Source organism: Gamsiella multidivaricata, assembly GCF_025024155.1.
Source record: "Gamsiella multidivaricata strain RSA 2152 chromosome Unknown BC939scaffold_91, whole genome shotgun sequence".
NCBI classification, from domain to species: domain Eukaryota; kingdom Fungi; phylum Mortierellomycota; class Mortierellomycetes; order Mortierellales; family Mortierellaceae; genus Gamsiella; species Gamsiella multidivaricata.
In genome coordinates this window covers 71,284-95,522 of record NW_026251799.1, presented here as the reverse complement: position 1 = coordinate 95,522, position 24,239 = coordinate 71,284, and the positions used below count along the sequence as shown (strand labels likewise).

The 24,239-nt window shown below is 47.7% G+C and overlaps 7 protein-coding genes across 7 annotated transcripts; 3 read left to right on the top strand and 4 right to left on the bottom strand.

Annotated features, from left to right (window-relative positions):
* Nucleotides 1-4: 4 nt before the first annotated feature.
* On the bottom strand, nucleotides 5-1,851 carry BC939DRAFT_327744 (cytidine deaminase-like protein). Its single transcript, XM_051551564.1, has 6 exons — nucleotides 1,697-1,851; nucleotides 1,518-1,569; nucleotides 1,319-1,395; nucleotides 1,033-1,228; nucleotides 835-928; nucleotides 5-727 (listed from the first exon to the last, which is right to left on the bottom strand). The coding sequence occupies exons 1-6, from the start codon at nucleotides 1,743-1,745 to the stop codon at nucleotides 56-58; spliced, it is 1,140 nt and encodes a 379-aa protein (XP_051407613.1). The 5' UTR covers nucleotides 1,746-1,851; the 3' UTR covers nucleotides 5-55.
* A 179-nt stretch (nucleotides 1,852-2,030) lies between these two features.
* On the top strand, nucleotides 2,031-3,426 carry BC939DRAFT_507338 (galactose-1-phosphate uridyl transferase; the record flags this gene model as incomplete). Its single annotated transcript, XM_051560875.1, has 3 exons — nucleotides 2,031-2,319; nucleotides 2,430-3,234; nucleotides 3,330-3,426. The coding sequence occupies 3 exons, from the start codon at nucleotides 2,031-2,033 to the stop codon at nucleotides 3,424-3,426; spliced, it is 1,191 nt and encodes a 396-aa protein (XP_051407612.1).
* A 1,993-nt stretch (nucleotides 3,427-5,419) lies between these two features.
* BC939DRAFT_327789 (uncharacterized protein) lies at nucleotides 5,420-7,632 on the bottom strand. The gene is made up of 5 exons (XM_051551565.1): nucleotides 6,496-7,632; nucleotides 6,322-6,396; nucleotides 6,022-6,242; nucleotides 5,735-5,924; nucleotides 5,420-5,639 (listed from the first exon to the last, which is right to left on the bottom strand). Exons 1-5 carry the CDS (start codon nucleotides 7,532-7,534, stop codon nucleotides 5,521-5,523), a joined length of 1,644 nt encoding a protein of 547 aa, XP_051407611.1. The 5' UTR covers nucleotides 7,535-7,632; the 3' UTR covers nucleotides 5,420-5,520.
* A 1,873-nt stretch (nucleotides 7,633-9,505) lies between these two features.
* BC939DRAFT_465669 (ras family-domain-containing protein) lies at nucleotides 9,506-11,908 on the bottom strand. The gene is made up of 9 exons (XM_051557543.1): nucleotides 11,595-11,908; nucleotides 11,399-11,423; nucleotides 11,164-11,222; nucleotides 10,833-10,893; nucleotides 10,646-10,673; nucleotides 10,430-10,495; nucleotides 10,205-10,327; nucleotides 9,990-10,083; nucleotides 9,506-9,882 (listed from the first exon to the last, which is right to left on the bottom strand). Exons 1-9 carry the CDS (start codon nucleotides 11,671-11,673, stop codon nucleotides 9,770-9,772), a joined length of 648 nt encoding a protein of 215 aa, XP_051407610.1. The 5' UTR covers nucleotides 11,674-11,908; the 3' UTR covers nucleotides 9,506-9,769.
* A 60-nt stretch (nucleotides 11,909-11,968) lies between these two features.
* On the bottom strand, nucleotides 11,969-12,949 carry BC939DRAFT_465665 (uncharacterized protein). The gene is made up of 2 exons (XM_051557542.1): nucleotides 12,865-12,949; nucleotides 11,969-12,768 (listed from the first exon to the last, which is right to left on the bottom strand). The coding sequence occupies exon 2, from the start codon at nucleotides 12,569-12,571 to the stop codon at nucleotides 12,023-12,025; it is 549 nt and encodes a 182-aa protein (XP_051407609.1). The 5' UTR covers nucleotides 12,572-12,768; nucleotides 12,865-12,949; the 3' UTR covers nucleotides 11,969-12,022.
* Nucleotides 12,950-19,244: 6,295 nt separating this feature from the next.
* Nucleotides 19,245-20,855, top strand: BC939DRAFT_327562 (kinase-like domain-containing protein). The gene is made up of 2 exons (XM_051551562.1): nucleotides 19,245-20,380; nucleotides 20,492-20,855. Exons 1-2 carry the CDS (start codon nucleotides 19,507-19,509, stop codon nucleotides 20,569-20,571), a joined length of 954 nt encoding a protein of 317 aa, XP_051407608.1. The 5' UTR covers nucleotides 19,245-19,506; the 3' UTR covers nucleotides 20,572-20,855.
* Nucleotides 20,856-21,122: 267 nt separating this feature from the next.
* BC939DRAFT_507332 (uncharacterized protein) lies at nucleotides 21,123-22,022 on the top strand (the record flags this gene model as incomplete). The annotated part of the gene is made up of 1 exon (XM_051560874.1): nucleotides 21,123-22,022. The coding sequence occupies one exon, from the start codon at nucleotides 21,123-21,125 to the stop codon at nucleotides 22,020-22,022; it is 900 nt and encodes a 299-aa protein (XP_051407607.1).
* Between the last annotated feature and the right edge of the window lie 2,217 nt (nucleotides 22,023-24,239).

Genomic DNA, 24,239 nt, shown 5'->3' with positions numbered 1-24,239 from the left:
TATCCTTTGGAAAACGCTCGTCGTCTTTATTATTCAAGAACAGAACTGCATTGCCTCAGCAATCAAAGTTCTCCAGCTCCAGCTCCACTGCTGCCTCTCCACCTCCGGCAGCCCACGCAGGCGCCTCCTCAGATCCAACATTCCGATATACAAAAAAATGATGGTTCAAACTCGGATGGCTATGGATCTTGTGCACACTCCCAAGTCCTCCAGAGGCCTTCATCGGGATCGTATAGAACACTCGTCCGACACGTGAATGCACCAGCGCCATTGAGCACATCACGCAGGGCTCGTGTGTCAAATAGATGTCGTATCCCGTACACAGATACGCCTTTTTCGGGCGCGAGGATTCGTCCTGTGGCTCTTCACCGTCCTGTTGACCTTGTTCATCTTCTTGATGTTCTACTCCTGTAATAGTATCCTTTTCTGAGGGTATGTCATGCACTGGTTTTTTGTGATCTGGACTGCGCGACGATGGTGACGATCCTGTGCCACTAGTGGGGTGCTCCTTTCGTTTTTCCCCGCAGGCCGGGGATGAGGCTCTAGGTGTCTGTGTTTGTTGTTGTTGTTGCTGTTGTTGATGCCGTTCACGTTCGCGCTTTGCAACGGCCTCGACGCAGTTCATAACAGCATGGTTGAGAATGTGTCGTGTGCTGTTCCGGGTATCATGCGATGTCGCCAGGACTTGTTGCGTTGCTGGGTCGACAATGGCGGCTATACTTGGAACCTTTATACATTGGACTACGTCTCAGTGGCTGCTGAATAGGTATACAGACATTGGTCTGTTGAAATGAGAAAATCAAATAAACTACAGGTAACCCATGTATTGCATACTTCGCCTTTAGATGCTACTTGCTTGGCGAGTTCCCAGATATACTTGACATGTCCCAATATCGTCTCCTCTTCATTTTCTGATATTTCAGGATGTCTATCTCATAAACAAACAAAAAGAAGAAAAAATGCAAACTGACAATCAGTAATAGTTCCTGTGTCATGTAATTTCGTTCGCACCGTCAAATAATAATGACAAACCTGCTCATATCCTCGCGAAATGTCGTCGGCCATGCCGTCTTCCAGATCTCAAACTGGTTCCGTGTCAGTGGCGGATGCATTGGCACGGCATGAAGTCTTGGTTCCACATGTGCCGATAATCCAGATTCTTCCAGTAACCGAGTGAGATCTTCTGAGGATAATGCGGACTCCTGACACAAAATAATGTCCAGCTTCACTACTATACACCAAAGATCCCATACGGAAGTCGTGAGCTATGGCGCCCACCAATTGTGTTGCGTCGATCCATCTCGAAGACTTGCATTACCTCCATCATGAATATCTTTGCGAATTTGTTTGAGATGATCGAGTCCTTTTGTTGGTGGCAATTTGCTGCGGACGAATCTATGCACCAGAACGATAGCCGTTGAAAAAAATAATAAAATAAAAAATCAATGTCAGCATGATGTTGTCCACAACGCGTCAAGTCCAAAGATAAAAAGAGAGATAAAGAGATACAATATTACTTGAGAACACTGTTTGTCTGGCTGGGCTCAATGGTGGCGACATGAACGTTCTCTACGGTTTGTCGTGTGCGGAAAAGAAAACATAAACAGAGATAAGCAATCCAGGGACTTGTTTTCTTCGATAAAAATGGTGATCAGCGCACGATCGCTCAAGGTCCATGAGAGAATCAATCTTTTACCTGTCTCGAGCGGCCTTGTCTCTACGTCGGGCAGGACTTGTTCCAACATGGTGAATGACTCCTTGGTGCGAATGAAAGAAGGATGGGTGATGTTTGCGATCCTGCTCTTGCTGTTGTGCTGTGGCCGTATCGGTCAATGGTGTTACGATCGTCCAATCGCGTTGTAAACAAACCGGCGATAGCACACTTTCCCACAATTCTCCACCTTATTTACTTTGCCGCGATAACACAATCGTCTAAATGATTTATCCCACGGACATATATGCCTCCTTCCTCTTCTTCCTCCTTCTCCCTCCCTTCCCTCCTTGACCCATTCCTCTCATTCCATTCCCTCATGTCTTCCTCCTTCGACTTCAACCACCATTCCCACAGGCGCTTCAACCCGCTCACCAACTCCTGGGTCCTCTGCTCACCCCACCGCACCCAGCGACCGTGGCAAGGCAAGCAAGAAGAGGACGACACCAGCAAACGTCCCTCCTACGACCCATCATGCTACCTCTGCCCAGGGAACACCCGTGCCAGCGGCGGCGTCAAGAATCCTGAATACATGGATACCTTCGTCTTCGAGAACGATTTCCCGGCTGTCCAGCAGAATCAGCCAACTCTCGTAGCTTCAGGCGAAGGTACTATCCAAAAAAAAAAAAAAAAAATACCGATCTGTTTCAAAACGCGCTGATCTTTTCATATCTTAGATCTGCCAATTAAAGCAGCTCTTCCATCTCTCGTTGCGTAGACACCTCCGAATTCAACCCGCTCCTGCAAGTAGAATCCGTCCGTGGCCAATGCCACGTCATCTGTTTCTCTCCGCACCACGACAAGACCCTCGCTGACATGTCCGAACAAGAGATCCTCCCCGTCATCCAAGCCTGGATCGACACCTACGCCACCCTCCGCTCGAAACCCCATATCAATCACGTCCAGATCTTTGAGAACAAGGGTGCGATCATGGGATGCTCAAACCCTCATCCACATGGACAGGTCTGGTCGACTGAGGATATTCCGCAAGAACCGGCAGATGAATTGAGAAGCATGGGGGAGTACCGAGATAAGTACCAGAGGTGCTTGCTGTGTGATTATGTCAAGACAGAAGCTCAGGCAGACGCGAGAGCAAAGTCCTCCGCATCATCAGCTGGATCAGGATCAACAGAATCCGCAGCACCGGGATCAGGATCAACAGAATCCGCAGCACCGGGATCAGTAGCAACGCCGGATGGCTCGAGGATCGTCTGTGAAAACGACAGTTTCATGTGTGTCGTCCCCTTCTGGGCAACCTGGCCTTTCGAGACCCTGGTCCTCTCCAAGTCCCATCTCGCCCGACTCTCCGATATGAACAACACTCAGAAACAGGATCTCGCCAATATTCTGAGAAGGATCACCTGTCGATATGACAACCTCTTCCGCTGCTCCTTTCCTTACTCCATGGGTATTCATCAGGCGCCGACGAATGATAATGAGAACCAGGAACAGCTATCGCATCTTCACCTGCACTTTTATCCACCTCTACTTAGAAGTGCTACCGTGAAAAAGTTCCTTGTAGGGTAAGCAATGACGAACAGATTGATATAATCGAACGCGCCTCGAGAGTTCCGTCTGTTAACATTTTGCTCTATTATTCGATGCTGCATAACCAAAGATTCGAGCTGCTTGGTCAGGCGCAACGCGACTTGACCCCAGAACAGGCCGCCAAGAGGCTCGTCGAATGCTCAGAAGTCCATTACAAGTCCGGTTGATCTCTCCTTCAACCTTCCTTATCTCTTTCTCTTCTTTCCGTAATTTTTTATTCTTATTTATTTCGCAAATAAAACCAGAGCGTGTTCATAGATGTCCTTGAAAAATATTTAGAGATGTGAAACGATCGCAATAAAGAACATGATATGAAGAAAAAAAGATATGTATAGATGGAAGTCGTCCGTCCAGGAGTTATCGTTTTTAACCTTGGTTTGTTGTCATGTAAATCCTCCATTTGAATGTCCAAGCACAAGGGGCTCGTTCGGCATCCCTTGAATGGGAATTGAGATAAGAAAGTAAAAGAAAAAGAATATGAAAAAGAGATAATGCTCTTCATGGACTAGTATTCATCGTACCCATCCAGTCATGCCTGCGTTTGTCCAATTCACCCTCTAATCAAGTGCTTCCTCCTGCTCACACCTCTGCTATTGCAGCTTGACCATGATTCGCGATAGTAGACTCAGTCTTTTCCGCTGATGTCTCATGCTGCTGTTGCTGCTGTTGCACCTTCAATGCTGACGCGTAGCTGAAACCACCAGAAGGTCTAGGGGGATTGAGATTGCCGCACTTGCCAAACGTCGGCTCGGCTGCCCGGAGATCGGTAAGAGTTTCTTCACTAGCACTTGTAGCCATCCCAGAAACGGGCACTGCTCTCTGTTCCGACGGCATCTCTGTGGCTTGAGGATCTGGCTTTATAGTTTTCGTACTAGAAGCCAGGAGCCCTTCACTCTGATTTTGAGGGGTTTGCTGTTGTTGGCGGTCAGGGTCGCCTGAGGAAACCATACCGGAAATTACATTCTGCGGGCGGGTTGAAATAATCGACTTCTGAGGGCTATTCATGGCAGGAGGTAAGTCCAACATCGGAAGTTAGAGGAAATAGCTCAAGTCTTCAATCCTAAATGGATGAGCTTGATCAAAACCACGTACTTTTCAGTAACCTCGTTGGCATCAGATTCTTCCTTGGGTGCTTCAGTACCAGATACAACATGGCTCATGCTTGGACGAGGCGCCCAGCTGCTGTTGAGCTGGTAAGCGGGCGCAGATAGGGTCGCATTGGTGCTTGGGGTTTCTCCCATAGCAGGCACGGCGCCATTTGATGGAAGTGGCGGGAAGTTGTCCTTCTTAAGGGACACCTGAGGCTGTTTGCCTTTGTCCCCAGTGACGCGTCGCTTGCCATGCCCTGCTCTCTGATTGCCCTCTGTGGTCATTTTTGATAGCTTTCCAGTCAGATTGTTCATATTGGTCTGATCAAGAACATCGACGTTGGCATCAGTATCCTGCTCCTTCGGCTCGCCGTTCAACGGTGAGGTCGCATTATCGCTTTGGGGACGATTTTCATTCTGCTCTCCACTGCTGTTCAATAGCTGGTTCGCCTGCTGCTGCTGAGTTTTAGGTCCCTTACTCCTTGGGTAATTCTTCTTACCCTTCTTCCGGTTCTTTGGCTGCTGAGGGTTGCCAAACAAAAAGTCTGACCTGGCATCACTCGATCGGTCAGAGTTGAAGAACCGCTCATTTCCCTCCCATGGTCCACGATAATCATATTGTCGATACTGTCGTGCTCCCAAGCTTCCGCTGTAGTATTTTCTGATGTTGTCGCCTCGGCGATTGACGAACTCGTCACCCCTTCCACGCCAACCTTGTGTACGGAATTCAGGATCGCTGCTTCGTCTTGGACCGCTGAACTCCTGCCTAAACTGGTGAGGTTGGGTGTATCCTTGCTCCATTTGATGCTGACCAAGGCCTGGTTCTGGAGGCGACATCGAAAACACATCCGCTGGTGCCCACATCTGGCCATTCATGTCTAAGTGCTCCATACCAAATAGATTCACAGTTGAGTAACTATTGACATTGATAGTCTTCTCAAGCTGGATCAAAATCAGGCGTCATCATCAGGGACTTACAATAAGCTTCTGGTGGGCCTGGAATGAAAGCCATACCTTGGGCATCTGGCGGGAAATAAGCATCGGGAGGGTAGATTTGGGCCACAGAGTGGCGACGGGCCATATCCTGTGGAACGAATCCCTGGGTGAGTGTAGGGGACCACACCTCCTCTGCGGCGAAGTTCTCCTCTGCAGCAAACCGGCGATAAGGCACACTCATTCCAAGCATGGATGCATCCTGAGCGTGACTCGGCGGCGACTGCGTCCAGCCAGGAACAGGTTGCAACATAGGCGTGTTTTGCGAGTTGGGCATAGACAGCTGAGTGGTTTTATATCTAATGCGAATGCAAAGGGACGATATTCAAGTGTTATTGCTTAAAACCCTCAAAAAGTGTAGTAAGAATAAAGAAACATTTAACTTACTCCCCACCAGTTAGCACGGTGTTCGACTTCAATCGGGCAGCGATGGGAACACCACGAAGATAGCGCCCTCGGGTGTAGTTGAGCATTGCCAACGCGTCTGCTGCAGTCTCAAACTCCACAAACCACATGTTTCCAACAGCCTCTTTCGTGATGAGCTTTGCTGGACATTTGGCCTCAACAAATAATGCACTGATTTCCTATATACATATCGCACAAAATTGAAATGGAAGTAAGCGGACTAATTCAGACGTCTATAGCAGGAACATGTTGTGGGACCAAGGACCAAGGATTTACCTCTTCAGTAGCGTCTTCAGGCAGCTCGCGTAAGATGAGGGTCGTTCTGGGTCGATCGACAGTAATGGCCTTCGCCATGGTTCCAGTCTCATCCACAAGCACCTTGCATGATCGCCGGAGGGCATTGACGACCTCTTGGATATCGTCTGTGATCGCCTTGACCTTCCTAAAATCTGCAACTACAGAGATGGGCACCCAGTGGTCTGTATCCATTTTCGAAACTAACCCAATGAAGTAATGTTAACGACTTGTTCATACTAAACTCTTAAAGCAGATATTATTGCCATTGAGATATTTTACCTAAATATGTGTCAGTCGCAAGGTTTCTTGGTGAGAAGTACCACTCGAGTTGCTCTCGTAGGCGATCGCGACCATCTTTTACAGATAAACGAGCAAGCACTGATTAGTCTCTAGTAAAGGTAGTGATTCGGATGATGTATACAAAAAATCAATCAACAATTCGAATAGACATACCTTGATCATCATAAGCGCCAGCGCTCATGCCATTTGTCGCAATCTGTGAAGGAGATGACTGAACCTTGGCCTCCATGTCATCCTGTCCTTCATACGTCGCTTGCTGTGGTGGAGAGGGCATGGGCATCATCTGGGATACAAACGGTGCCATATGCGACGGATGATATCCCCATGGGATCGCATAAACAGGCTGCGGTGGCTGCTGATATGGACCTTTCAAAGAGATAGAGATTCCATTGCTCTGCACCGCTTGCGGCGGCACTTGTGGGCTATAAACGATATTAGGGTGCTCTGGGGCAGGAGGATTTTGGTGCATCGGATGTGGGGTCATATAGCCGCCATCTGGGTGGTAGCTGCCATCAATGCTAACCCTCGGACACGCTCCTGGTGACTGTGAAGGCTGCAACCCATGAGTGTTGTACTCCAAGTTGTGAGGAAGACCGGGCGTGAACGACAATGAACGTGGCATTGTTATACCAGTGCTGCGATGATAGGCACCATTCTGGGCAATGCGAGGGTTACGTAGGTTGTGATGCGTGCTGGAAGACATGACGGAACTGTCATTCGAATGTCGGCGACGATTTGGCGATGAGTGTTGTTGGTTCGAGCGATAAGAGTTGTTGGGGTGGATGAAGCTGTTGTTGTGAGCAAAGTCATGACGTCTGTAGCTGTTGCTGCTCTGGTACTGATGGTTTTGCTGCTGCCCCTGCTGTTGGTGTTGGTTTTGTGAGCGAATACCACTGCTGCTGATAGTGCTATTGCTTTCATTAGAGTTGCGCTTGAAGCTGTTGCCTTTGATATGATTGCCTCTGCCTTGGTTCTTGTTCATGTGGCCACGATCAATTGGATTTCGAGATTGAGTTGTGCGCGGAGAAAAGTTGTCGTCTATGAAAGGGCGGTTTCCTCCTTGGGCAGCATTGGACCTGGAATAAGATCTGTCGTATGTCTGTCGGTGTTGAATTTGTGGGTGGATAGGCTCGTTTGTCATCGCGAGAGCGTCTCTGAGAGGCATTTGCGCCAAGACTGGATCTCCATTCATTCTTGCGTAGTTTAGATTAAGTAGAGTAATTGCAAATGATTGGTGTGAACTGCAAGAAAGTACAGGCTGGTAATTGTCGAGGGGTTGCTGGTGCTCTGATGATGAGATATCCCGGGCGTAGATGAGCGTGTTTCACGGCAGTCGATTGGTGGTGGACTACTTGAGTTGAATTGGGCGCGTCAATAGGCCGATGTAGAGCAGGAAGAGCGAACTATAGATTCGGAGATCCAAAATAAAGTGTTATAAATGTAAGTTCGTGAACGCGTCAGACGATAGTGAAACTGAGCGGTAGACAGCTGTTTTTCGCGTAGCACGCAGAGACACAGCGATTTGCGTTACATTGAGAGCGATTGTGAAGGATCCAGATATATTCAAAGCGTGTATGTTTGTTGCCGCCAATTCGAGGTCCGGAGAAGTACAATAAAGAATAAATAATTGTAATAGGAGTATAAAATCAACAGGGCGCGGATATCTTAGGATGGCTCAGTTCGAACCGAACACACGCACACACGCGCACACACAACCAAATCCAGGGAGCTACCGTCGCGACTATTCAAGCACCAGCAGTGCGTCGAGGTTGGGGGGCCAAATGAACACAGGGGAGAGAAGAGAGCAGATGATGGTCAATTATAGTCACCATAGAGAATGGGATGAAGATGCGGAAGGTTAAAAGAGGCTGGTGTGGAAGCGCCAGCAAAATATGGGTACTGCTTGAGTATTAGAAGCAGGAAGAGCAAGTGAGCTAGAACCTAGGCAAAGAGGTCTTTTTTTTTTTATGTGAGAGGAGAGGGTCAATCCACAAAAAATGAAGGGATAAGGGGCCCCAGCCAACCCAATCCAATCCAGCGCGCACAAAGAAAAGGATGCAATACTGCAAAGCAAATCAGTCGTCATCATTCCTTAAAAACAATACGCGTAGCTTGTTTTGTCCTGGGAGCGTAACCACATCCGCATCCACATCCACATCCGTATCCACGTCCACGTCTACATACTCATCCACATCACATCCAAATCTACACCCATATCCATCGTTATTATGGGGCCAGGAGGTGTACCCTCAAGAAGTAAAACCTTGGGAAAACCGCGCCTCCTCACGGGAGGTCAAATCCTGGTGTACTCCACACGCCCTGAACAAAAAAATATGAAATAAAAGAGAATGCAGCACACTTACCTCAAGGAAGACAGACGAAAGGAAGGCTTATTGTGGCAGTGATGGCTTTCTCGATGGATGTGCAAGCGCAGTATGCACCTCGATACTCTTGTTTGTTCGAGTGTATTTTTTTCTTTTATTTTTTGGTGGCAAACCGACTGAGACTGTTTGTGTCTGTGTTGACTGTCAGGAACGCTGTGCTGCTGCTGGTGAAACAGACGTGGACAACAAAAACAAATGAGTTGAAAATGGGATGGAATGGAATGAGGCAGTTGAATGTCAGTGTTACCAAGGTGCAGGTGAAAGAAGGGGGAGAGCAGAGAAAGGAAGGAAAGAGAGAAAGAAAGAAAGAAACAAGCAAGAAAGGAAAGCGTGGACAAAAAAATAATAATGGCATTATTGATTCAGGGCAGCCCAGGGAAACAATAGGAGATACGAAGCGAGACATAAAACTTGCATGATGGCATTATGCACCACAAACAGGGGCCTGATGCCGGGCTGGCTTTTGCCACCACAATTGCCATTGTTATCCCTGCCAACTAAACATTTTGTCGTGCCAGAGCAGACCTTTGCGATATGGTTTATATGTTCATGATGGTTCTGTCTGCTCACAACGTTGAACTGAGAATGCCAAGGGGTGGACGCACATTCTAACATGCTGAAGCACGCTGGAAACGCAGGAGGTAAGATCCAGGAGAAAATGGATGTTCTGACCAGCAGCATGGGTGAACATGTTGCACATTTCTGCCCGAGTTTGAGTGAGAGGAGCGATCACCGACCAAGCATCCAAACACTCAGCGAAACATTGAGAGATACCAGTCTTAAAACAAAAGCTGTTTATGTTTATTTTGTTTGTAGAAATAAAAAAAAAATTGATTTGGGCGTTGCTCGTTTCAAGCTGTGCCGCATGGCATGCAGGGGTTTCTGAGCTCACGGATATTAGGAATGGGCAGGATGAAGAGGGTGTAAGCGCATGTAGAGAACAATGGAAAACAAAAAAGAGTCAAGAGTGTTGGCGAAAGGCAAGCAGCAGCTGGAAAAAGCCATAGACCATGGTCAAGCTACAGCAAAAAAGGTAGAATATCTTAACAAGCACAGCCTGACTCCTTGGTATCGCGGTTCAGATCGACGCCTCTGGCATTGAGGCCAGTTCCACGAGGGCGTGGGTTGGCAAGCATATCCAGTGGCATCTTCTTGGCTGCGGTTGTTTTGTTTTCGGTGAAGACACAAATAAGAGAGGATTAGAAAACAGCTTAACAGAGCAAACTGGGAATGGAGTGCGATGCCAAGCAGAAACTTGCTTACCTATGCAGGTGAATAGTTCCTTCACGTTTGTGGCAGTTTTGGCAGAAGTCTCGAAGAAGAGGAGTCCTGCTTCGTCAGCATACGCCTGTGCCTCCTAGAGAAACACAGCGCAAGAATCATGGGAACGCAATGTCATCAATAAAGGTACGCATACCAAAGACCGACAGCACGATGGAGCATTCCTTCCGTTGTTGTCAATCAGCGTGTTGACATACCTCTGTCTCAACAACGCGTCTCGCGCTCAAATCGCTCTTGTTTCCTGCCAATGCAATCACAATGTTAGGATCGGCCTGGCGTTGGAGTTCCTTGACCCATGACTTCGCCTTATCCAATGACGACTATTTACATCAATGTAAAGAAGTGAGAATCCGTGGGGTCGGTTACTTCGCCATCTCATGCATTTGGCCCATATACTGAATAAAATATACTCAAATCCTTACGCTCTGCGTGATATCATAGACGACAACGGCGCAATTGGCATTGCGGTAGTACATTGGTGCCAAGCTCTACAGTCACCGAGTTGATAAGGAACAAAAGAAAATCGTATTAATGCAACTGGTATCGCCCCTGTGCCTGAACCATCCATGTCCTGCGCCAAAAAAAAAAAAAAAAAAAAAAAAATGCTGAAGCTGCAAATTCACAGAGTATACACGTGCCTTATAGCGCTCCTGTCCAGCTGTATCCCTATGTAACAAGAAGGGGAGAGAAAAAAATGGAGCGAAGGAGACGTTGGTCAACATTTGGTAAAGGTCAACCCCCATGAGACAAAGGCACAATGACGATCGTCTCCCATCCACAAGTCGTTATGTGTTTTCGTTATGTCTTCGTTATTGGCCTCCGTACCAGATCTCAAACTTGACTGTTGTGGCATCATCGAGGCAGATGGTCTGTGTCAAGAACGCGGCTATTCATCAAAGCAGATATCGCGGAACATATTATTAGCACATTATCACTTCACGATGACAATAACAGCGGCAGACCTCATGGACAGAGAAAGAAAGGGAGAATAGTGGAGCAGAGGAGCAGAGGAAGGAGGAAAGCGAGGAATGCTGTCCCAAGATCTTCAGAGGCTACAATTGTGACAGCATTATTTGTCGACCCTTATGCGCACTACGCTTGTGTATCCTGTTGCCATCAAGAGCCAACGATGCTAGCAAACAGTAGATGGTTTTACCTCCAATGGTACTCTCTCGATAATCATCAAACTGGTCCTTGACAAAGCGGAGAACAAGACTATGAGGGCACACAATGATATGTAGGAAAGAAGGACCACCGTAAAGAATTGAAAGAATGTTGTTAGAGGAACTGACCATGGCCTTTTTCTTCAACTATAGCGCAGCAGCAGCAGCAGCGGCAGCAGCAGCAATTACGCGATTGCACTTTGTTGACCAGGTATGTGGTATGCTCACCTCGACTTTCCGACAGCAGATTCGCCTGTTTAGAGACAAAGACCAAGGATTATCCATATGTAGTTTTTAACAATAGGATGTGGTTATTTTTCAATAGCTTCAAGAGTATCCAGTTGAGAGAGAAAGATACCAGATAGCACCCAGTTTCTGGTATGCAAATACAACAGATCCCTTGCGCCAGGGCTGAAGAACACACCTAGGAGGACAAGTTTAAACTGGAACAGCTTGCCGGCTGGCTGCGGCTGTTGTGAGGTAACTTGACGGGAGCTGGACATAGTTGAGGTATGTGGAATAAGGGGATTCTGTAGGTGTAAAAAAGTGCGAGAATAGAATAACGAAGAGGTTTGCTTTGAGAAGAAGGAAGAACTGATGCAATTGTGGCGAAGAAGAGGTGTTGGTTTGAATGGGAGGAGAGAAGTGGAATGAAAATGAGAAAGGGTTCAAGATGACGAACGACGTGGGTGTATGGAACAAGAAAAAACCCGGCCAAAACGTGTGATACGGTAACGTGATACGACATGCCGATCATGTCAAGCTAAAGACACCTAACTCAACTTCGCGCTTTTTGTTCGCATGGAGAAGAGACAGATTGAATCTGTATTATATGTATTATTTCGCTATTTGCTACAAAGAGGGTATAGGATCGATGCTCCACTTGACACGTTGACAGTTCACGGCAGGATTGAAAACCTCAAACATTTCAGCCTCATCGTTCACATGCTGGGATAGCTCCGAGCTATGTTGGTCGAGCAGCAATTGCAGCTGCTTGCTATCCTCTTTGACATAGAACGAGGCCCAGGTGATCAGCCGACCCCAAAAGCCATGGTGGGCCAGTGACCGGGCCAGCTGCAGGAATTCCGTTGGTCCTAATTGCCGGTACGCGAGTGCGAGGTATGTTTGTGCTGTGAACTGATTGTTGGCAAGGATGCCTATTAAAGTATTGAAGGCATGGTCCAAGTTCTCCTGCTGCTTCCTCTTCTTCCGATCCATGTTCATGTCCGTCTCCAAGTCCGATGTTGCTTGTTCCTCAGTCTGATCAGTCTGGAAAGCTGTGCAGAACTTTGCCGCCTTGAGAAAATGACGGTATTCCTTTGATATATGGCCATTGGTCGAAGGTGATGGAGAACTGCAGGGTGCTGCCTCAAAACAGCCTGTACATGATTCGCATGACATGATTCGGGGTGTTGGTCGGTGATCTTGATGTATTTCACGAATTGATTCTTTTTTTTTGAGTTGATAAAATTTTGCCTCCACCGCACTGTCTACGAATAAAGCTATTCGAGGGTTATGGTTGGTCCAAATACTGGCAAAGTGGGACTGACAGCTCCCCACTCAGTTCCTCGCCACAGTTTAGTTGGCTTCGAGAAAAGGTGACGAATAAAGGATTCTAGCCGTAATCCTAAAGTGGGTCTATATCAAAGGTTCACAGCACAACTACCTGCTCACTGCCATCTTGACGGTAATAGATGGTTGTCTGTGGCAATAACATCCAACAAAATAGCGGATCTTACTTTGCGGAGGAAACTCTCCCAGACAGGAGAGCAGATACGGATACCGTGAGCGTCGTTAACTCACGCAATAAAGTATTTGACCTAGCCTATAGACCCAGGATCTCCCGTGTTGAGTTAATATCGCCTTTGTCGCTCCAAAGGGTGCAGTCAGGGACGCAGATGGAAGTAAGCCTTTCTTTGTTGCCATTCTCTCTTCCAACTCTTAACCCTCTATGATACAGACAAGGACATGGCTGCACCTAACTGGCGAAACCAAGAGTCGACAATTTAGGTGGATAAAATTACAATTCGTCAGGAGGGCGCATAAAAGATACGAGGAGAAAACGATTATGATGTGAACAAGGGAACGGGCCGTGGGTGTCTCGAGATCCCAGCTCTCTTGTTAGCCCAGACTATCCTAGAGGGGTCGTACAAAAGACGTTTGTGAAGTCCGGCTTTGGGATACAGTTGAAATGTCGGAGCGGCTCGCGCGGTGTACTAGCAGAGACCGTTTTAAACAATGAATGAGTCTCAAGGTAGCCGACAATAAAAGCTGAGAAGGCAGATCAAGAATTCCTTTTGCTCCTTGACCTCCACACCCCAATACCAACCACTTCCCCGTATTTCGCTTCCTTCTTTCGATCTCGCGCCACCTGGGCTGGCCATTTCAAACCTGCTTCCTTTACACCCTTCAAGGTCAACTCTTTGGTGATATGAAAGTTGAGTTCGTGGCTGTAGAAGACATATGGGCCTTTATTACATTTCATGCTCCCTTGACAAGATTGAGACATGGATAGTATAGAGGTAGCCGAACCTGCAGTGGACCAGAATTAGATTAGTAGCTTGCAATAAGAAGTAAGGAAGCAGAGAACGATTTTAAAGAAAGCACCTTCCGACGAGTTCTTCCGCTGTTAAGAGGAAGACGTGTTTTAGAAGTAAAGGCACATTTTTTGTGTTTTTGAGGGTCATGTCTATCTTATTGATAACCATTTTCCTCTCCTCGACCCTCTCAGTCTCCCCGCAAGGCTCCATCTTCATTTCTTCCAGATAGTGAGGTTGATCAATCAACTGCTTCTTGGTAATTTAGACAAGGGCTGCAATGTACTCGATTCTACAGATTCAGGGTCTTGAGCAGGGCTTTCTTCGTGACGATGGTACCTGGTATTGTCCATAGCAAACACGAGGTGCCTCTACCATTTACCTTTGCACCATTAATATTGGTTCTTCAAACGCTCTCGGGACCGCGTTATCGTGGTATTCTGTTATGCTGCCCTTGGCCTTCCTGGCAAAAGGTTCCCCGATCCATTCTTGCTCGCTTCTGGAATACGGAATAATCTATCTCATGCCCTTATTACCTCGCTTTACTGTGCATACCATGATCAACATTGACGGTAAACAGAAATCGGATGGTAAGCAAAAAAAACCCAACAGTATTAGCAGCTGACAAAGCGACGGCAGATCAAACTGACCATGCTATTGACATTGATGATAGATACAGTATATACCATCAAGCCATGTGAGAAGGGCATTTTGTACTTCTCCGAGTCCCTTCCACTCGGACGGTAACGCCTCTTTTCTTGAATGTTCACAGTATCCGCAGAGTTCTTCGGGTGTCTAACCTTCCTGTACTTGATGTCCACAGACGCATTGGCTTGCGGATCGTCTAAGGCTCCGAAACAGTGTATTATTGGATCATGTTTCCTGAGATTGGCATGAAGAGGGTTTTAGATAGAGGAAAGATGACTGAAGCGAACGAACTACGATACACTGACAACGGTGAAGAAATGCGGTTATGCCCTTTCTGACATCATCGATCGAATCTTCTACGCCGACCACACCATTTTTCCTATTGACGGTGCTCGATGTCAGGAGAAGTCAAGAACCCATGCATAGAAGAATTGATAGAGCGACGTTGAGTGTGTCAAAATCAATGATTTGATTGCGGAGGTGAACAAGCGATACACTTAGGAGAAATGGTCATCCTGATCAAAAGCCAAGAGCGCCAGGCCAAGGCTCGCAAGGATTTACTAGATGACGGAGCGGGACGAAAAGAGGATATTGGCAGGACTCGAGCTCTGCTACACAGTTTAGAGGTGTGCGTGCTAGGCAGACCCGTACGCCTCCGTCCGATGCAAAAACTACGAGGGCAACATGATCTCGATCACTGGCGATTCGGACCCCCTTATTTCACAGCATGTCAGGCGCCTCGTATGTCCTTGCCGAACCACTATGAGCAATATGGAATATGCACTTTTCTTGCTGTAGTATGGAGCAAGTCGGTCATGATCCAAAGCATATCCCAGAGGTCCACGGCGACAACAACGGTAACCTCGATTCCAAGAATGATGAACATGGCAGATACCGGTTCATGGCGGGGTATGTCAGGCATAAGACCCTGCATTTCGAGGTCCACGGAAATCATTTCTGTCTGAGGATACAAGGCTACTACGCCCTTAGACAACCAATGTTATCCCTGGAAAAGGCTTAGATACACGCCTATAGTTATAAAATACATGAACGTGGCTGGCGATTAGATTGGTGCGTTAAGCCAGCCTCCCTCAGTAAGATACAGCAGTACATACACAGCTAAGTAGTCATATCATGGACAGAGTAACAAAATACTGAAAACCTGGGGTTACCTCCCTCCCCGATTTGTGCAAGACGATGTCTTGTTTAGGGCCCAGACTCAATGAACGCGTTCGATCTAGGAGCGCAAGCAGCGCTGTAGATTTAGAAGGAGGCAAAATGTATCAAGGGATGGACTGGGATATAAGCTTCATGGATCAAACCCCACACCAAAATATCTGTCTCACATGTCGCGTCGCGCACAGCCCCGGATCAATCGCGATCTACGCTAATAAACTCATCGTGAGTATCAAGGATTTCCAAGACGACAATCTATACTGTCCCATGCACGAAAATCTATACTAGGGTGCTTTGACATCCTCCCGCTTATCTTCCCTTTCTTTCCCTACTGTTTATTGTACACTCACTCTTTGTATCCCTCCTCCTGTCCCCTTCTCTCTCCGTGCAAACTACAGCCGTCATGGAGCATACGTTACGTGTACCGTCTCGATCGAATGCTGAGCACTCTACCGATTGGTGGGGCCGCGCAGTTGCACAGAACATGCAGGAGAGCAAAGTACATGGAGTATGTGTCAGGTTCCGCTTTGATGGGATTCTATTGTTATCCTTGGAGGCAGGGGATAGATCTTCCTGGCAGGCCGGGGGTGCATCGCCTTAGACAAATGAAACAAAACAAGAGGGCCCACACGAGCGATGCTCTGTGGTAGTGCGAAAACAAATGATACAGTTCTTTTCCGATGGTCTCGTAGAAAAGTACAATCGTTCCAAATGGCCCCTTTGTATGAACCGATGCATAGACGCCAACCCTGTCAATCGAGAGAAAACACTCTTGATAGGCCGACTGCTCCCAAGAAGATGTACTTTTTGCGTTTGCGCGACAACATAAACTCAAAAAGTACCAGCGTCTGAAATGAATAGACCGAGTATGTAATACCAATGGGCATCCATCGAGTTGGACGTGGTAATGGCTCTCTTCAGAGGTGCTGGAGGTAGAGGGCACTCGGCCCCGACCTGGCCTGCGCTCATTCTCACTCTCACTTTGTCATTCCATCTCATGAGCATCCTTCCGTCATCAACCTCATTCACCCCGCCATCGCCATCTTTGTTCTCTGCTTCTTGTCTCTCTCTCTTTCTCTCTCTTTTTTTTTAAAAAAAAATTCCTGCTCTGTGCTCTCGCAACTCGACCACATTCATCACACTCCAGCAATATCTTCACGGCCTCTAAGGGAGGCCATTATTGTAAAATAGCTCTCAAACTATTTCCCATTACAGAATACTCTCTCTTTTATCTGACAAGGCCTCATCATCATCATCAGCGAGGTAAGTTATCTACGTAAGCAGAACTCCTGTGTGTTTGAGTGTTCGCATTTAGCGAGGACATGAGGAAAAGATGGCGAAGAGGGAGGACCGCAGGTTGATTCTCATACTTGAAACAAGATTATGGTCATGGTGGCCCAGATCTGCAGGAGGCATCATGACCGTCGACCGGTGCATGCATCGTATTCCCTGCCTTCAAAGTTAGCCTTGATAGTGATCGATCAACCCCCGTTTCCGATTGACCATCTTGGCTCTAAATGTACACGCGTCAGATACCCCTCTTGCGTTTTCGATCATCTATTTTCGTATCTCATTCACTTTGTTTTGCCACTGTCGCGTTCACTGCGTGCCCTGTGCAACGCTGTGCTGTGCTGAACATCATCTGCACCATCTATCTCGACGTGTGTACTCGAACGAACTTGCATGGGCGCATCCCCTTATTCCCTATGTAACACTGCTAAATCAACTATGAAACCTGTCAATAACAAACGATATCGCACCTGCATTGCATATGGGCGAAAGCGATCGCGCGGGAAATACGTTACATACAGGGGCTGCATTAATGCGGTCAATTGACCATCGCCCGGGCGAATGTTTTTGTCCAAGACACACTCCCTCCATCCGTCGATGCTCTCTTCTAATCCGAACTTGTCATAAAGCTAACCCAAGCTCTACTACCCATTATCTTCTTTCGTCATAAAAAAAGAACAGCGATAACACAGATACAGCTCTGCACTGCCCCAATTACGCGCCAGTTGTCTATATCTGGCCCTCAGTCCTTGCTTCATCCATCTCTGTCTGCTCTACGGACTAAACCTACTCTTTCGGCATCGCGATCCGTTCAAGGAGCCATTACGAGCCATCTTCCGTCATCCACTCTTCCTGGCTGCTCGCATACAGGCTATCAGGTTCTATTTTTGCGCGATTCATATCGACCACCCATTGTCTCTTTTGCCTTCATACGTGTCGTATGCAACGACATTAGCGACGACTTTAACGACACAGTGACACTATCATCTCTATTATTATCGCAACTTCGAGAGTCTCTTTATACCTGTCATCTTGCACTTCTACGTCTCGCTTGCTGAAGTATCTTCCCCCATCTATCCCTTGTCCGTTTACGTATGAACAAACAATCCATCTGCCTACCATCGACGAGCCATAAGGTTGGCCTTCTTCTTCGACAATAACACAGCCATCAGCACGTATTGAGTTCTCGCGGTCGCTTTTCTGTTGATTTTTCATTTAAGCCGAACCAATTTTTATTTTTTTTTAGTATAACAGCCACTAGCCCAATTTTTTTTCAGCTTTTTTTGAGATCGCCTGTACTTAAATATTAATACCCATACCCCGACCCCCCCTACCATCGTCTTTTTTCACAATGGGTAATCTTCTAACTAAGTGCTGCACAGAGGACAATGATCGACGCAAAAAAAAGAACAGGTCCCCCACGACGTCACTTCCTGCAGCTGATCTCACAACACAGCACTCAGCTCACGCCCATGATATTATTCCCCTCGACCCTATAATATCTCCGGCCTATCAGCAACACCTCCAGGCACCAGCTACTCTCTCTTCAAACATAATCGGCCCCCAAGAATCATCGTCCGCTGACGGCACATTCAACCTGAACTCTGCAGGTCTCACGAACGAAAGAAACGGCCTCACCGGGTCAACACCTGAACCGACCAAAAAGAACAACAAGAGCGGCACAAAGTCTTCATCGACCTCGTTATTGAAGCAGCTTTCCTCATCCTTCCGAAATCTCAGTCACAGTAACAATAGTAGTGGCCGTCAACCATTAAGCGACAAGAACTACACCACATCGACCGCACGTAGCGCTCAACAACAACAACCACCTCAGCAATCCTTCTCCCTTACACAAGGGCTCGAAAGTTTCCCAGCCCCGTTGACGGACGAGGAGTGCAAGGTGCTTCTCTCGAATGAAATCCCAGCCTCTGAGATCGAGAAGCTATCCATTGGCGTGGACGCTGGAGGCATGGGAATCATCCACGTTGCGGAATGGAAAGGGATCAAAGTTGCTATCAAGGAGGCATCTGCCCACGTTATCGCTAAGGAAGTAAGTAATAGAGAGATGCTCGACATGACACCTGGTCCTCAGCTGCAGTCCGGAACTATATTACTATTTTTTTTAATGATTTGTTTGCATGGGCTTCGGTTCAGGCAATGACGCCCAAATGCAAACGCCTGGTCTTTTTTGGGATACGTCTTGCGCCCCTTCCCTCCTCTATCGGCTCTCGATTCTTTTTTACACCCTCCCTCCCTCCTCTGGCTCGTATGCTCTCTCTTTCCTCCGCGTCTCCTGCCAACCGATTCGATATGCAGCCCCGAAGCCGATCCATCTTTTCAATTGAGGTGTGATGTGTGCTCTTGTCGCGAGGGCACGTTAAAAAAAAGAGCACGAACCTTAAATTTGATTTCCCCCTTTCTGGTAATGGCAAAAGATGAGCAATACGGGTAATGGGTCGGTTTACTCTGTACTGGTGGAACTTAATCTACTCGTTTGGCCCTGTGCGCGAGGACCACATCCGCACATCCGCATACGGCCCACGGACAATAACCTGCGAACACAAACACGCATATGCTTACGTTAGTGTGCATGGATGGTATGAGCGACCCCAACTATAACTCAATCTCGTCTTTCAACCGATCGATCGATCGACCAACCAACCTTAGGTCGAGATCTACCATCGCATGAAGGGCTTCGAGGGCGTGGTTCAGTTCTACGGCGTCACCTACCCTCCGGGACTCAACAAGCTGTGCATCGTCACAAAGTACGCCGAAAACGGCTCGCTCTCCTGGCATCTCAAGGTCGCCTTCCACAAGCTGACCTGGGCCGACAAACTCACCCTCGCCACCCAGATCGCATCCTCCATTGCCCGACTTCACCACGAGGGTATCTACCACCGGGACTTGCATGGAGGCAACATCTTGATCGATAAAGCAGGGAACGCTATGCTGACGGATTTTGGAGCGAGCGCGGTCATGGAGGAGCGTGTGGTCCGTAGCATGGATGAATTTGCGATCGCGACAAAGGCAACACTCGAGGGTGCATCCAAGTTTGTGAGCGGGATGGTTCCGAATGTTCCTGACCTGGATGACCCGAGCTCTGCATCAGCAGCAGTAGCAGCAGCAGGCGACCAAAATCCGAGCACCAAAGAAAACACAAGTGGTAAATCTTCTGACGAGGAGAAGCACGACCCACTGATCGGCGTCATGGCCTATATCGCGCCTGAACGCTTCCGTAACCCGCGGTATTTTGATGCGCGCTGCGACATTTACTCGCTTGGAGTCTTGCTTTGGGAGCTGACGAGTGGGCATTCGGCGTTCGCAAAGATGTCTCAGGATGTGCAGCTGGCGGTGTCTATTCTGAATGGCAAGCGCGAGGAACCTGTGGAGGACACACCGGAGAAGTACTGTGCATTATATGAACGCTGTTGGGAGACCGATCCGGAGATGAGGCCTTCGTTGGATGAGGTCTTGTCCACCCTGGCTGAGGTTCGTGCCAGTCTGTCGCCGGAGGAACTTGCAATGACCAGGGAACGGAGCAGTACCCACAACGATGCAGGTAAAAGCACGTCTAGCATGGATTTGAATACGGTCCGTAGTGTTCTACTAGTGCCTTACTGATTCATATCTTGTTTTGTCATTGCTTTATCTCGTTAATCTTCTATGATAGATACCGACTTTGAAGAGTCATTGAGTGTGCCTCGGCCGACGTCCGACTATCAAAAATACCTGATTTCAGAGGAATTATAATAACCGCCAGTGGATGTGAAACGCAGACATGAAAGGCTTCTCGTTTCCTTCTATGGACATTGTGTTTCCGAATACAGTGTATCATGGCATCAAAAGCAGCAAGAGTAGCAACGTTGCCCTCAATAATCGATCCCACGCTACATCGGAGTGGATGTCTTTGTGAACATCCTATTCCCATTCCAACTTTTATTTGTTTGTTTGTTTGTTTGTTTGTTTGTTTCGATATCCACTCTAGAGTCTTACCCCACATTGTAGAATAAACGCCTTTTTTGATTGACAATGTATGCACGGTGCAACAACGTATGAATAATGAAAAGTGGCCCTTGCTCCTTTCAAAAACGTGGAAGCGATAGGAACACCGCTGTGCATCTCATTTTCTTTTCACCGCTTTTATGCAAACAGAGCAGCCTTGGAGGCAGTATTTAGAACCCTTCGCTCTTTGTTCCTCCCCTTCACTTCTCACTTCCAACGAAACAGACATACTTTCTCATTCTCCTTCAGACATACCCACGAACTCAAACGAGCGAACGAATACTCTCGACAAGGAACAGATGCCTGTTCGTGCCCCAGCGCCCACCCGCTTGGCCCCATCGACGCGTGCCACGCGTTCCCGCTATGATCCCCTTCTCCCCCAGCCCTCGCCCGGCTACTTTGGTCTCCCAGACCACCGCCCCCTCCCAACGTTACGCTACGTCTCCTCACACCCTCTCCCTGCCTGCCCACCCCCGGCGCGTCGCTTCTCCCTGCGACAATACCTCGCGACCCCGCGTGTGGACTTTGTATGTTACCTTCGTTTCTCCATCCTAGGCCTCGCCTTCCTGATGCTCATCCTCGACAGCATCCACATCGGACAACTCAGGTACTCCTGGAGACAACTGACCTGGGTACCCTGGCCGTTCAGTGAGTTTCTGGGGACGAGTTCACCGGATGGTCCGGCTCCGTCGGAGGAAGATCTGCATGGATACTATTTGAAGTTGTTAATCCCGGATTTGATGGCGATGGGGATGATGCTTTGGCTGTGTTTCGGACGAAGATGTATGGATCAATGGTTCCACCGGGGGTTGAGAGTATTTTTTGCAGGGGTGCTGGTGATCTTAGTGATGTGGTACCCTTGTGAGGAGATCCGGAAGGTGAGGGCATATACGCAACGAATGTTTGGTGATGGGAGCACCAGCACCGACAGCGGAGGGTCGATCGCGAGGGGATCTATAGGTGCAGGAGGAAGCGGTGGTGGTAGTGGTGGTGGTTTCGGAAACGGTTACCAGTGGACACCGCCCTCGGCAGGGGAGGTGTACTTTTGTTTCCTGAACCACCAAGATGTGGCACCGATCTCGCCGTTCGTGAACTGTGGTGTGTACAGGACAAGAAGCGTCTTTGCATTCGTGTTGGTCTTGATGGTCGCGGGCGAGATGGCGCTCGCGTTCAAGCAGGGGGAGTTTAGGATCTCGTAGGTTCTTCGTCTAGCAAAAAAAAAAAAAAAAAAAAAAAAAAAAGCAAGCAGGCAAGCAAAATGAGAACGATAGTACAACACGAATGCATACATGTGCACTGCGGAACCTTCAAAGGGTCGATGAAGAATGTATACTTCAAATAAACATTGACCATCGTTTTTTTTATGCCATATCCGGCGGAGAAGAGGGCATTCATAGTAGGAATTTGAGGCAGTTCCTGAAAAAAAGGCGTCCATGTCCATGTCTTCTTGCCATACTGTGTAACACATGCGCCTCACCCTTTGCAAAAACCAGGTGAACGAACATGATGTCCAAGCTCATCCACCGCTCCGCACCCTACCTGCTCTCTATTCTCGCCACAAAACACCCACCAACAACACCTCCACCAAGGCTCCACAGCTTCATCCCTTAACAAGGCCCATGTCCATCTCCGAGTCTCCCACCTCATTCTCACCATCACCATCCCCCATCCTCAGCCTCACTTCCCGATAATCTCAATCCCCCAGCGACTCGTCCATCCTCCTTCTCGAGGCCCAACGCGCCGTTACAGTTTCTACTGGCCATATGGGACTACTCTATTTGAATGTATCCAATGGATGGTCCAAAAACAAATCCACCACCACGTTCGCCATTGATCATCTTTCCGGTCTATGTAACCAAGATAAAACCAAGCGTTGAGGCGCTGAGAGTCTGCTTAATGCCAGAATCATGCCTACTTTGTCCACCGTGATGCACTTGAAGTCATTAGAATCATGCCCTGAAAGCCGCGAGGAGCCTGATTGCCTGTACGCTAGCCACGACGTGATCAGCACTCCGATCCGCAGGACGCCCTGCTTGTTCGGTACCGATTCTCTTACAAAGAGCGCGAAGGGAGAAGGAGAGGGCAAGCATATTCCAATTTTAGCAGCAGAACTGGGTACCTCTTCGTTATTGTTCGTCCACACTTGTAGAAATGTAGCAAAAAAATAAATAAATTCTGACCCTTCCTGCCCGTTGCTATGCTTGGATATGTATTCGGAGGACTGGTACAAGGGTTCTTGGCGCTTATGCAAGATCAGAATTTTGCTACCGCTGCTCTTTCCCGGATGAGCCCGTTTTATCGAACGCGTGAAGAACTCAAGAACATCAGACACGCAAAATGAAAAAGCGCGTCAATGGGCCTGTTTATATCATAACAATAGCAACAGTGAAAACGGCTATATGACTCACTCTTCCTAGTCAATGAGTCGTGGCAAATACGATGCAATAATAATAAAAAGCAGGATCGGGAAATGAGTCCAAGGGACGAAGGCTCCATGATAAAGAAAAAAATAAAGAAATGGCATTCGGCAATAACAGAAAACAGGGTTAATGCATTGTCCGTATTCCATTTGTGGTCTTGCAAGGAGCTCCTTCATTGCGGGTAGATGTGAATGTTGCACAGGTGCACTGGGGGTCAAGATCTATGTGATGCTGTCGAGGCTGCGCATCGCCCGGGCCAGATATACGCGTCGATCACTATGTCCCTTCAATGCAGTGCGAGCACCAAGTGCAAACCCATTCATTATATTACTGACAAAGGCTTTTCTTGCTATTGTACATTTTCATCTTTTCATCGTTTGGTTCAATCCTCACTCTCCTCACTCTTTATTTCATTTTCACATTGACGTTTGCTGGTTCTACGCTGACTAAGGTGTGGGGTTCGAAGCGATACATACAAAGGAAAGTGGACTGGCTTGCCATCAGTCAGTCTTACTTGGGAAAGTAAAGACTGTGCAGGGTACACCGCGGGCAGGTTGCAAGCCATGGTACCCCAGAAAAAACCACAAGGGAAAAAAAGTTCGGCTTTTGACCTTCTTATTTTTTGGGGGGTGGGGAATTGTATTTTTCTTGTTCTTGTTCTTTTTTCTTTTTTTCTTTTCTTTTTTTCTTTTCTTTTTTTCTTTTTTTCTTTTTTTCTTTTTTCTTTTTTTTAGAGAGGTGTAATAAAGCAAGAGCAGAAGCAAGAGCAGAAGCCGAGGCCTAAGCAAATGCCAGAGTCAGAGCAGTGATAGATGCGCAAGTCCAAGCAAAAGCAAAAGCAATAGCAAAGGCAGATGGAGAAGCAAAAGCAGATGTCGAAGCCAAAGCAAAAGCAACGCCGGAGCAGAAGCAAAAGCAAAAGTCCAAACAAAAGCAAAAGCGAAAACAAAAGCCAGAGCACAAGCAAGAGCAAAAGCGGAAGCTTAGGCAAATGCC

What these genes read in the sequence shown, in the direction of transcription:
- BC939DRAFT_327744 (XM_051551564.1), bottom strand. Translation starts at nt 1,745, where the DNA reads ATGTTGGAACAAGTCCTGCCCGACGTAGAGACAAGGCCGCTCGAGACA. An exon ending in CAAAGATATTCATGATGGAG is followed by an intron (nt 1,229 to 1,318) that starts GTAATGCAAGTC and finishes GGTGTATAGTAG; the next exon opens with TGAAGCTGGACATTATTTTG. An exon ending in AAGTAGCATCTAAAGGCGAA is followed by an intron (nt 728 to 834) that starts GTATGCAATACA and finishes CAATGTATAAAG; the next exon opens with GTTCCAAGTATAGCCGCCAT.
- BC939DRAFT_327562 (XM_051551562.1), top strand. Translation starts at nt 19,507, where the DNA reads ATGAAGGGCTTCGAGGGCGTGGTTCAGTTCTACGGCGTCACCTACCCT. An exon ending in CAGTACCCACAACGATGCAG is followed by an intron (nt 20,381 to 20,491) that starts GTAAAAGCACGT and finishes CTTCTATGATAG; the next exon opens with ATACCGACTTTGAAGAGTCA.
- BC939DRAFT_465665 (XM_051557542.1), bottom strand. Translation starts at nt 12,571, where the DNA reads ATGTCATGCGAATCATGTACAGGCTGTTTTGAGGCAGCACCCTGCAGT.
- BC939DRAFT_465669 (XM_051557543.1), bottom strand. Translation starts at nt 11,673, where the DNA reads ATGTCCAGCTCCCGTCAAGTTACCTCACAACAGCCGCAGCCAGCCGGC. An exon ending in TCTGCTGTCGGAAAGTCGAG is followed by an intron (nt 11,223 to 11,398) that starts GTGAGCATACCA and finishes GTGCCCTCATAG; the next exon opens with TCTTGTTCTCCGCTTTGTCA. An exon ending in GGAACTATTCACCTGCATAG is followed by an intron (nt 9,883 to 9,989) that starts GTAAGCAAGTTT and finishes AAACAACCGCAG; the next exon opens with CCAAGAAGATGCCACTGGAT.
- BC939DRAFT_327789 (XM_051551565.1), bottom strand. Translation starts at nt 7,534, where the DNA reads ATGAATGGAGATCCAGTCTTGGCGCAAATGCCTCTCAGAGACGCTCTC. An exon ending in TGCGACTGACACATATTTAG is followed by an intron (nt 6,243 to 6,321) that starts GTAAAATATCTC and finishes TCATTGGGTTAG; the next exon opens with TTTCGAAAATGGATACAGAC. An exon ending in GTCGAACACCGTGCTAACTG is followed by an intron (nt 5,640 to 5,734) that starts GTGGGGAGTAAG and finishes CATTCGCATTAG; the next exon opens with ATATAAAACCACTCAGCTGT.